The sequence below is a fragment of the Poecilia latipinna genome, unplaced genomic scaffold (genome assembly GCF_001443285.1).
Source record: "Poecilia latipinna isolate Pla-1442-1.1 unplaced genomic scaffold, P_latipinna-1.0 Scaffold1872, whole genome shotgun sequence".
Classification (NCBI taxonomy): Eukaryota; Metazoa; Chordata; class Actinopteri; order Cyprinodontiformes; family Poeciliidae; genus Poecilia; species Poecilia latipinna.
Window position 1 is genome coordinate 105895 of NW_015114488.1, and position 12051 is coordinate 117945.

Consider the following 12051-nt stretch of genomic DNA (forward strand, 5'->3'; position numbering starts at 1 on the left):
GTGTGTGTGTGTGTGTGTGTGTGTGTGGCAGCAAATTATGTAGGCTTGATACTTTTTGGTCTGTGCTTTACCCAAGCTTTGAACAATTCAGTACCTGAAATTGGTCTGAGTCCAAAACAATTTACTGGGAGAATTGCAGCACAGCCAAAGGCAATAGAATTTGACGTAGAAGGTTGAGGCCCTCCTACAAAGGTTTTTCTCTTCAAAATATACACTGGATGAATTTGCCACCTGTCTAAATTATCAGGCTCAGTTTGTGACTGTTTTTTATGCAAAACTCACAAACAGCAATACTGTGTCACTTTATATGGTCTATATGGCTCCTTCAGATTAGGGGTGTTTCTTTTAGTAACTGTTATTATCTAAAGCTTGACTCTAGTATGAATAAATAAAATTATTAATGTTGTACTCTATGCAAAATGTATTAATTTCTGTGAACTTATACAAAACATTCTCAGCAGAGTTGGACAAATAATGTGAATCGTTGAACTTAAAAAGTAGATAAAACTCACTAAAATACTTCTTGGAAAAGAAATTTGACCCTTTAGCTTCTTTATTAAAAAGTCCTCTTAGTCATATTCCACAACTTCTGTCAATTGCTTACTTAAGGTCATTCTGCATATCCTTTTCAGGCTGAGATCTAGTTTTCAGACGATGAATGTTCTTTAAAGCCATTTTTATACCAGTTCAGTCTCAAAGAAATTAGCCTCTAACATTTTTCAAGCTTCTTTTCATGCTAGCATTAACCAAATATAATGACACCAAAATGAATATTGTAATACTTATTTTTATTGTCTGTATTGTTATCTTTACCCCCTCCTTTCCTATATGTCTTAAATGTATGAGTATGAAAATGTGAGTTTTTTATTTGTATCCCTAACTGTTTCTCAGATTGAAAACAAAGAACACAGAAGAAACCAAACATGTTTCAGTGGATGACAATTGTGCTGTCTGTCTTTCCGTCCTGTTTACTGCTCACCCGCTCAAGCGTCTTGTTGAGCCCAGATGGAATCAGTTGGGGGCGACCACTTTTTCCAAGTATCAGATTTGAAACCTCAGATCTGTCTTGTATGAATCAGAGATAAACCGAATGTGGAGTGGACAAAATGAAAAAAACAACAAAAGAAAAAAAAAAAACTGTTGTCCATCAGAATTTCTCTGATGATGGAATAAATGAACAGAAGGGCTTGAGCATGGTCACAAACTGGGTGCATGACTGCAAAATAAAGATATTTTGTCTCTAGTCGTACTAATTTATTTGCATTTCTGTAGTCAAATCTGTAATTTTATTTAACAGAAGTAAATTAGGTACAGGCTCTTGATTTCTCATCCTTTAATTGAAATAGAACATCAATATATTTTCTTTCCACTGTATCGGCCATTGACAGGTGATTGACATCAAAGAGAAGTTAAAGGAGTCCAAGAAGTTCTGGTCCAAATTACCAGATGACATCTGTGCCGAAGGCAAACTGACAGAGTCTGACGAGGAACAGTGCTGGAACAGCCACACAAAGGGCAGGTGAGGACTCGACAGCTCCAACTAAAGTCACCCCACTCTCCTGTTATCACATTTTGCCTGCCAGGGATTAAAATAACCACATTCTGTTCAAAGATTATAAGTTTCTCTGAAACTACAATGGTTAGCGGTGATATGGAGAACTTGTGCTGTGCATAATCTCCAAGGCTCTAATACTCGAGGGACTGTGGAGCTTCAAAACCCTCTTGTCGCCAGAACAGCTTGTAAAGTAACCCTGAGACTGACAGTTGATTGGTCAGAAAGTAGCTCTTTCCGACAGTGAACTGGAGATGCTGGCAAGGAACACGAATCACTCCATCGTTTCCGTCCTTTCCAAGCAGCAAAATCACCAGATGGCGCGATAAAAGATATATGCTGGTGCCAGTGCCATTTTTAAGCACTGCTCTAAATCTGGTTGTTAAATTGATAATGAAGTACCAGTCTGGATATCAAGGATTATTTATTAAACAGCTACCATGTTCTCTAAATGCAGATCAATGATTACATACGTACAAGTAATAAGTTGATCAACTTAATAGGAAATTATGGGGGAGAGTTACCACATATACTGCATGAATAGCAAGTGTAGAAGCATTATTAGTTAGGGTGATGGTGTTGGTCAAAAACAAACTGTAGGTTTTGAAGCGGCCTAATCAAAGTCGGGACATAACTCCAGTGAAGATGTTGGGGTATGACAACAAATGGGCTGATTAGCCTTCAACCCTCATGCAGCATGAATAGCTATTGAAATATTAACTGTAGTGCATCACTCTTTGTATTGTGGTCTTACAACATGTTAAAGGTTCCCTTTTGTGAAGAGCGTCCAAAATAAACAAATGAAGGCTAGTTATACACACAAGCTTTTTTCTGATTTACTCCTCTGTAAATAAATATAACAGGTCTAACGCTGTTGGATTTTAGTCAGTCGTTTTTGAGACTCACCAACCAGTCATGAAGAAATTTCTCAGTGCATTCACTGTTTAGGTGCTTCTTTTGGTGATGAAGCCGTTTTAGATTCTAACACGAACAATTGGGAGAATGTTGAGAGATCCATTTTAATTGCGACTAATAATGCCACTTGTCTTATAATTAGGTTCTGGCCTGCTGCCATGCCCTTTTCATGCTGCTGATTTTGCATCTCAAAACAGGACAGAAAGAATATTAACCTCTTAATACCTTTCCTCTGGCTGTGGAAAGCTGAAAAGAAATGAGCTTATTTGACAACACACAATGAATGTGAGATGTGATTCAATTCAAGCTGTTTGCGAGCAGACAGGCAGGTAGACACACGGAGAATTTTTTTCAGAGTATCTAGGGCACAGACAGAGCAGCAAGGTAAGTAAAAAAGCTTCACAGAAAACAAAAGAAATAAAAACCTTTTTTCACAAGATCTAGACACAAGTAGGATTTTCACTGGTGTGTCATGGCTGCCAGGGAATAACTTTGTGGCAAAGATTGGAGAGGAGATGGGGAACAAAATAAAACCGTTTCAGCTCAAGCAAACAGCTGCACCAAAGGGATCCGAGAATCCAGGACTGTTTCTATATAGGAATTATTTTCAGTAAAAAGGCATAAGTTGTGAATCGTGGATGGAAGGACAACGTTCGCTGCATATGTTGCAGTGAAAGTCTGTGTATCACAAGTCATTAAAGCTATCTGTAGGGAAGAAAGCTGAATTCTCTCGCTTATTTGATAAACAGGAGCATCCTTGTTCCGTTTCTCCGCTAGAACATGGTTATGTCTAGAGGTCCAAAGTAAAGTCAATTTAGTTTGTCCACAGAATCCCTGGGAGTGATGAAGACCATTTTAAACAGAGGAGTAATGGCCGTATTTATTCTGCGCAGGGAGCTATTAGGGTTTATAAAGAGGCCTGAAAAGATTTCCACAGCAGGACTATTTTTCTAGGAAGCAGAGCAGTTACATGTGTGTGTGTATGTATATATATATATATATATATATATATATATATATATATATATATATATATAATATATGGTAGGAATTAGATCACACAAAGTGATAGAAATATATGCCACAAATTGCACTCAATGGCTTAAATGACTTTAAGATTTAAACTAAGAAATGCAATACTCTCCATGGCATTTTTGTTCCAAGGCGGAACTTAAACACAACCCCCAAGGATTGTGTATCATTAACCAATCTTAGGTTTTAAAATAGCAACAGTTGAGTAAGAGTGCAGATACAGCTGATGTGTCTCTGCTCTCCTCAAAAGGCAAGTAAATATGGAAGTCTGTGTTGGCGATATTTATTTAAAGTTTACAGTTACACCTTACTGTGAGGTTTGAGTGACTCTATATAAGTCATAATGTGATGTCGCAGTGACAAAATTCTCAGCTGTGGCTTTAGTGCTTAAAACCATGGCTTTTGCAGGAACCCAACCACTCTAAACGCCCCATCTGAATGCACCTTGAGTTACAGTCAGTGCACTTTACTTCTATGAGACGATGTGATTGTGTGCTGATTGTTTAATTTTACTCCAATTAACTGCAGTCTGGACTCCTCTGTTGCGGTGGGGCCATCAATTGCACCAACACTCCAGCAGAGGAGGATCCATTTAGCGATAGTGGACATGATATATACAAATTTCTCGATTTTGGAACTCACTATGGAAATGCACACAAGAGCATGAAAATTAAGTTATAGGCTTAAAGCATTTCAGAATATATAAATAAAGCACACCTAAAAGCTGAGAAACTGATGTTGGAGTTTGTTGAAGAATAAAAAATAATAAAAAATAAAAAAATAAATATACCAGGGGCTCATATCACCCAAAAGCAGCTACTACATAATGGCAATACAAACTTTGTGAATATCCCCAGTTAACTACTCGAGACCAGAGATAATTAGAGGCAGCTGAGCTTTCATTGGGCCAAAAAATCTAAATTGTCTTTTTCTCCAAATTGTTTATAGATACACACTCTAATGACTGTGGATAGGCTGTGGTCACCAGTTCATAGTAGTTTTTTTTTTTTTTTTTTTCCTCGATCCACTCCTAAAGTCCTGAACTCTTCAGAGTTCTCCACCTCAATGCTTTAGCCCTGGTGGAGAAGCATTAAAAACCTGATTACATCCCAGCCCCTAACAGGAAGATTAAAGACTCCCTTTAACTCATTAGCAAAACCAACAGAAGACCTCTGTTTGATGCCCTGATGGGCAAATAAGCCTCAGCGCATGCCCTCCTACTTGATAAACCAACAATGTATCCAAAGTAAAGGTGGTTTCGTTCTGAATCAACAACAAGGACATTTGAGACACAAAGCCCTGATTTACCGTTGTCCCCAAAAGAGGAGTGAGGATCAGGAAAGTAAGCTTTTCCTACACCAGACTGAAAAGCAGCTATATAGTATGAACAAACTTTTGAGTGGACTGTGAGCTGAATGTTATTAGTGCTTGGACATTTTTCTGCTTATTGAGATAACTGGGCTTGTGTTGTGACAGTGCTTTGATGTCATGATTGGAGCTCTCGGTCATGCTATCTTAACTGAATATTTGGCTTTATGTGTACAGACTGAATCAATCCAGAAGCCATTTCCATCTACAAGTCCACTGAGTCTGTCATTATTGCTGGGCCGTTCTGTCACAAGGGTACCCTCCTTTGAGCCGAAAATAAGTCTGTGAACGACTAAAGACACTTAAGGTGTTTGTTTAGCTAAAACAGAGAATAAAGGCTGAAAGATGAGTGCAGTGATTTGAACAGCGTGTGTGGGGAAATGGAAACAACATCCAGTCAGACTACCCCTCCAGGCATTTGGGTTGATTAATAACTGGAGCAGCTGTGAAGGATCAAGAGTACAGAGGGAGCAGTTCTGTTAGTAAAACTCTGAACTAAAACTCAGAAAATACACGCAGACACACACACACACACACACACACCTTTACTGCTTTTCTCACACATTTTCAAATGGACAGAAATCCAGGCTTTTTGATGGCCCTTCCAAGACATTGACTTTATTGTCCTTAAGCCACTTTGTATCAAATTCTTCCAGTGTGATTAATTTCATTGTCCGTGTGGAAGACCCATTTGCGCCAAAGTTTTATCTACCTTGCTGATGTGGGCAGATCTGGTTTCAATATTTCACCATAATGTTCTTTTCATGTAATGTCATCTGTTTTGTGATGCACACCAGCCTTTGCTGCAGCAACGCACCCACACAGCATGATGGCATTACAGTGCTGTTTGTCCCTGTGTGTAATTATGTGGCCAGATCAACAGCTCACCTTCAGGTATCTGGAAATTTTACCCCAGGATTTGGACTTGTTCAGGTCCATAATCCTCTTCTTTACAGCTTGACTTTCTTTTAATATTTCTCTGATGTCACACAATGAAGCAGTGTCTAAAGTCTACTTTAAAACACAAAGCGATTAAATAATGGTAAAATTATCTCAAAGTTCTCTTGCTCATTAGTCTGCCGTTAAGCAAAAAGAAACAATTATGACGATGACCTGAAACAGGAATTTCAGTCACATTAGTTAATAAATTGTCTTTTTACAGCCTGTATGTTCAGTCATTTACAATACATGAGTCTTGTTAATAACAACCTTTGAGCAGCTATTGAACATACTTGTTTCTTTTCGGTTCCAGATATTTCCCTGAGGTGGTAAAGGAGGGCCTCACCAACCAGGTGAACAATCCAGAAGTGATTTTGGACATCACCCGACCGGACACACTGATTCGGCAGCAGATAATGGCTCTACGAGTCATGACCAACAAGCTAAAGAATGCCTACAATGGAAATGACATCTCCTTCCAGGACTCCAGTAAGTCCTCAGATATCTCCATAATGTTTTGTATATGCAGCTGGGGAACAAAATCGAAAAGCCCTGTTCCATTTCTTTCTCTCCCTGCGTGTTGGTTTTGATTTGGACACACACCACAAACACTCTCAGAGATACACAAACTACAGAAACAAGATCTCATTTGTCATTCATGTTGGAACTTGTCACCAACGGCAGAGGATGTTCAGAGCATCTCTGAGGCAAGGCAGACATTATTAGGAGAATAAATAGCTCTAGGTGTGGAGGAACAACATACGATAGACAGACAGGCCCATGTTTAAGAAGATGTACATCTCAAAAGCTGTCGTGACAGAAACAATCATGTTTGAATCTGTGGATCTGGTAGAGCTGACAAGATGGGAACAATGCTCTGAGCCCCGTCCAAAATGTGTCTGTACTAAAACTGACAATAAATGTTCTTATTTTCTTATCTTTTGCAGTATTCAAATGAAATAGATTGTGAAATGAACTAATGTGTTGTAGAAAAATCATTCCAGTGTTTCTGAAACCGAGTTCAGTCTTAATAGCATCACTTATATTAATTGAGTACCTATACTGCCAGACCTTGTCACACAGGCTGCATGCAACACCATGTGTGATGTTTACATTTAAATGAGTGTGATTTTCTTGCTGCAGGTGACGAGGGCAGTAGCTCGGGAAGCGGCAGCGGCTGCTCTGACGGCTGCACGACAGAGTTTGTTTTTGTGGGGACAGAAGCTCCCGTGATTAGAGCCGACAGAAGTGACGAACGGGCTGCAGCTGCTGCTGCGGGCCAGTCGCTCTCCTGTGGACCCTCCACCGTCCTGGTGATGGCTGCCCTCACACTCCCACTCTGGGCAGTACAGACTCAATGGAGATAATACAGTGTGACCTGATCATTGACTCTTCTACTGTTAAGTGTAACAGTATGTCTTACAGCAAGTTATACTGCTGTTCCGTCACTGGACATGTAGAACCTCCCGGAAACATGTCTAGAATGACTGACTGTGTGGTGTGGTAGGGCTGGAAGTGAGTGCAGCGCTGAATCCTGCTTGTCCCCCAAAGAATGCTCGGTGCCATCAGTGAACCAGCTTTTACCATCTCTGAAATAAAAACGAAAATGTGGTGTTTTCTCATCATTCTAAAGTGAGCTTCGAAAAACATGCTTCTCGTTTAGGAAACAAAACTATCTTAAGGCGGTTCTATCAGTGATTTTGCAGATAAAGGGAAACCCTTTATTTCTTTTCCTTTGTGTGATGAAGTGAAAAGAAGACAACACTGTTTTTATCTTATTAGTTATCTTTCCCTCAGACAAAAATCAGAAAAAATTTCTGTGTGCATGCATGGGTGTGATGTAAACAGACAAAACATTGTTTCGTTCTGCTTTTCTTTATTTATTCCGATTTTATTTTGTGTTTCCAGGCTCCATAGTTTTAGGTTTGTTTGCACAGGGCCATGCAGCCTGAACAGGTCACTCAGTTTCCTCCTTGGTCACATCATTGTGGCTTGAGGGAACGGTGGGTCTTAAGGCCACTTTGTTGTTGCACATGTGATTATCTTTACGAAAGTGCTAAAGTGCTGCACTAAGGGCACTACTTTGCACAGATGATTTTATCGGCTTGTTTATTAAGCTGCAAGAGGCACCCATCATATAGAGAAAAAAAGATTTATATTTTCAGATCATTTAAACTGATTGTATTGTTCTTTAAGTGGATACAGTATGTAGTTAACAGGATTGTACTTTAATGTAATCTTACAGGTTAAAGCTACATCTTTATAAATATATGTGTTTTATTTCATTTTACGTTACAACAATGTTTTAGCAACAATATCAAGCCATTATACTGCAAATGCCTGCTAAGATTGTTAAACTACCTGATTTATTCTCTTTTTTCCAGAGTCATTAACATGCACTAACACATTTATTTTCACCTTCGGAAGACAGAAAAGAGGCATACAGATAGATATATGGCAAAAATCCCTAAATTTCATTTATTTCCCTGGATTCCACCAATATGATTATGCACAACGCAGAAATTTGCATGTTTTTTGTTTGACTGGCAACAGCAAACCCTGGAACCTTGCAGCTTTTTGTAAGTGGTCATGTACTTTAACATGGCATGTACAATGTCACCTCCAAAGGTAGAGGACTGCCAAGGTTAGAGGGCTCTGAGAAGTCAAAGAACTGGGGTTACTATACATACCCTTCAGTCTGTCTCCTACAGGCTTTGACCTTTAACAGGCTGTAGAGGCTTAGTGTGCAAAGCAAATAACCTGCACTCCAGAAACACAGCGCCTGAGACCCCCGGTCATACAGAAAAGGTTAGCCTTAGAAAGATTTTGCAGGCCTGCTGCTAAAATTAACAATGGAAAAACTGTTCGAAAATGTCTCACAAAAGATGAAAAATGTCACGCTCACGTGTGTTTCTGCAGGATCCAAAACCAGCCAGGTCACGAACACTTAAACTGTTTCCACATTACAAAAGTCCCTTATCACGGCAGGGACCTCTCTCCAAATGCATCACTGTAACAAATTAACAGCTCCTCTGAGTGTCTCGCAGAGGCCATGTTTGTCCCGTAGCATAGGAAGACGTGCATGGGACAAACAAGTTTTCTCCTCACACAACGGCAATGCAGGATGAGAATGAAAAAAACGGCTTCGAGCACAAAGTTTACGCCAGCATCACAGCTGATTGCACTCAGAGCACCAGAAGGGAAATCTGTCCTCAGTGTGCGTCAGTGACTCACAACCGAGGCCCCAAGCGCCGCAGGAAGCTCCTGCTACACAACAGTTGACCTCTATGACCTCTCTCCTCGCAAAAACCTATTTAGGAGAAGGTGACTGAATAGCACCCTCCCACCAAAACCAGCATGGCATGATTAAAGCACCGATGCGTGAACCTTAATTGTAGAATGCAACAGGCCAAGGCCTGAGGAAAGACATCGCAGTGATTAACATAAGGCCCTCCTCAATGTCAAACTGTCCAGAAGTAAATCGGTGCTACGAGAGATGGAAATCCTATTCCTACTGAACTGCTACTGAAGCACTTTTTTTTTGGGGGGGGACTAAATAGATCAGCCAAATTAAACTGGTAAAATACCAATAAATCTAAATGGTTCAGTTGATAGTAAAATAAAAAAATTGGGCAATTAGTAAAGTTTCCAATTCTCTGAAAGATGAAAAACAAAAAAAGGGGACAGGGTATTTACACATGTAGTCAACAGTTTGCTCTTCACCTCAGTTTTTATTTTGGATCATCATATCTATTTTATTTGTTCTTGTAAATACACCTTCCTGCATTTCAAGCATACAACTCAAAAAGTTGGGATAATTTAGGTTTGTTGATGGACCAGTTCTTTGTTTCAAAGACGTAACCGGCTTTGGTGCTAAAATGGCAAAAGAAAATCATTCTAAGGAAATTTATAAAAGTGAAAATAAAGTTACAAATGGAAGCAGTCGTAATGCCATTACGAAAAGATGGGCAGCTGAATTTAGAGGACTAGGGCCTGTGTATGTGGGTCACATGCTTTGTCACTGGCAGGTTTGATAAACGTTACCAGTCCCCTTTTGTAAACCCGAAGGACACATCGCTGTTTTTCTGATGCATATTATGTTTCCGTCTAAAATGTTATGTGTAGTTTCCTGCTGAAGAGTGTTGTGATGCTGGAGTTTTAGGCTACTTCTGTTTGCAAGCTCAAATATTGACACATGGCAGTATTTCTTAAATATCCTTTGAACTTTCTTAAAACTGCCATGCTTTTGGTTAGCCAGTGAATGAGTATAAAATGGATTGTGAATCACACACACTTTTTAGTACTTTATGGCTTCCAGAGATGGAGAGAAGTGGTAGTCTTAAGCACTTTCTAACCAGTAGATCTCTAGATCTAGGAATCTAATGGGACTAAAAAGACGTGATGCATGAGGGACAAGATGCGCCCACATCTGCTCCACCAATGTTATTGGAGCATGAGGAAGAGGAGGAGGCCACCTTCAGCTCTTTGGTCTTGTTATTCCTGTACAGTTTCCACTGGGTCAGTGAATCCCAGTTTGATTGACTGAACATTTCATGGAAATTTCAGTGAACAGTACAAGGGTGACTTGGCAAGGCCCCTTCCAATGCCAGTGCCTGAAAACCTTACACATAAACACATCTGACCCACCTCTCAAACTCTAAAATAGTTTCTATGCAGAAGTCGGTGCTGGAAATTGCCCTACACTTTGATGAGGGAAAAGCTCCCACCATCTAGCTGTGTTAGGCATTGGTAACAACAACCAATCTGAAATTCTTTATTAAAAAAATACCGGCAGAAGTTTTTTTTTTTTATTTGGTCAGAGTGATGAGAAACATCCATCGGAAAGTCTTATAAGTATGCTGATTGTTGAGTCCGCTGTGATGCTCAAAACTGACTTTTTTTTTTACATGACTATAACAGGAAATTTTTTTTTATTTTTTTGAGCAACGATCTAATGAAAAGGCCTGAGTTTTGTTTAATCTGTTTTGCTGGTAATGCGCAAACTTTGTGTTATTTTATTATCACTTTTTTAAAGTTTCGCATTGTTCACCAAGGCAGGGAGAGCAGGGAGAAACACCACTAGGTTTACAGGAATCCATTACATTGATGACTTTATGCTTGGCGAATCAAAGTTACATTGATCTGTACTGTTCACATGGTGATATCATTTAGTCAATAACAAATTTAGTTTTAAATTGTAAACAAAAAAAATAGCAGAGGTAGGTATCGTTGAGTGAGGCCCTGAAGCGACACAGCACAAACTAAAGAGTGTTGTGATGCTGAAGATTTAGGTTATTTCAAATAGCAAAGATTTTCACAAGGTACTGCAAAAAAAAAAAAAAAAGTTTTTTCCTTAAGTTTCCTGTACATTCTCTTAAAGCGTCCCTTCTTGATAACAAAGGCAGAAAGTCAGCAGATTGGCGTCAGATACTTGTTTTGTTTGAGCCTCAGCAGGTATGTGTTTTCACAGCGCAGAAACACAGTAAACATCTGCAGCCACACAAAGGTTGAAGGCACCCATTAGAGCTTCTGCTAGAGCTGTGATTGCATCAGAGCTGTGGATGAGTGAGGATAATGCAGGGCTTTGCTGGTGTTGCTGAAAACACAGCAGAAAAAGTGAATTGAGAAAAGAATTTCTTGGAGCCTTGTCTTGTTTTTCCAAAGTGCTTGTATCTAGGGAAACTGGTCCTCTCTGATAATGATAAAATAAACTGTTGCTGTTCTCCGCTACCAAATTTATTCCTATCACCCCTGACAAGCTGCAAGAATATTCTAGTCAGAAATGATGCAGTGACGGTCTTCATTTACACACGAGCCATAAAGACATCAATTAGCTTCTTGAATTATTTTAGTGATTGAAAAAAAGGAAAAAAAAAATAATCAAAATTTCTCAGTTATTTTTTACTAAATGTTTAGAACACGATTTGTTATGCAAGGTCTTTTCATTTCGTCGTGAATCATTTGCTGCACTTTTGCTAAACATAATGCTCTGAGTGTGGTACTGTTGTGACTTGCGAAAATTAATGACTAAGGAGCACATTACGATTTTTTGAAGCTGTTCAGTGCACGCTGTTTAAAGTGTTTTGGGGGAACTGAAGTTGATGGTTATACAAGCAGACATGCCTTACCATTTTTTAAAAGACTAAAATGGATTGCTTATTCGGCTTTTGTTACACATTCTTGTATACAGAAAATATTACAATGGTAATAATAAACATTTTATTAAAAAAAACACACATTTTCCC

The 12051-nt window shown here is 39.2% G+C and overlaps 1 protein-coding gene across 2 annotated transcripts in view; it reads left to right on the plus strand.

The window, feature by feature from the left end:
* LOC106934848 (glypican-6-like) overlaps positions 1-11225 on the plus strand; it is a 73841-nt gene extending 62616 nt beyond the window's left edge. For both annotated transcript variants that reach the window (XM_015014992.1, XM_015014993.1), the window contains 3 exons: positions 1389-1519; positions 6120-6295; positions 6950-11225. In XM_015014992.1, coding sequence (XP_014870478.1) covers positions 1389-1519; positions 6120-6295; positions 6950-7173 — 531 coding nt within the window. In that variant the 3' untranslated portion in view covers positions 7174-11225. The remainder of the gene's footprint in view (positions 1-1388; positions 1520-6119; positions 6296-6949) is intronic.
* Positions 11226-12051: the final 826 nt, after the last annotated feature.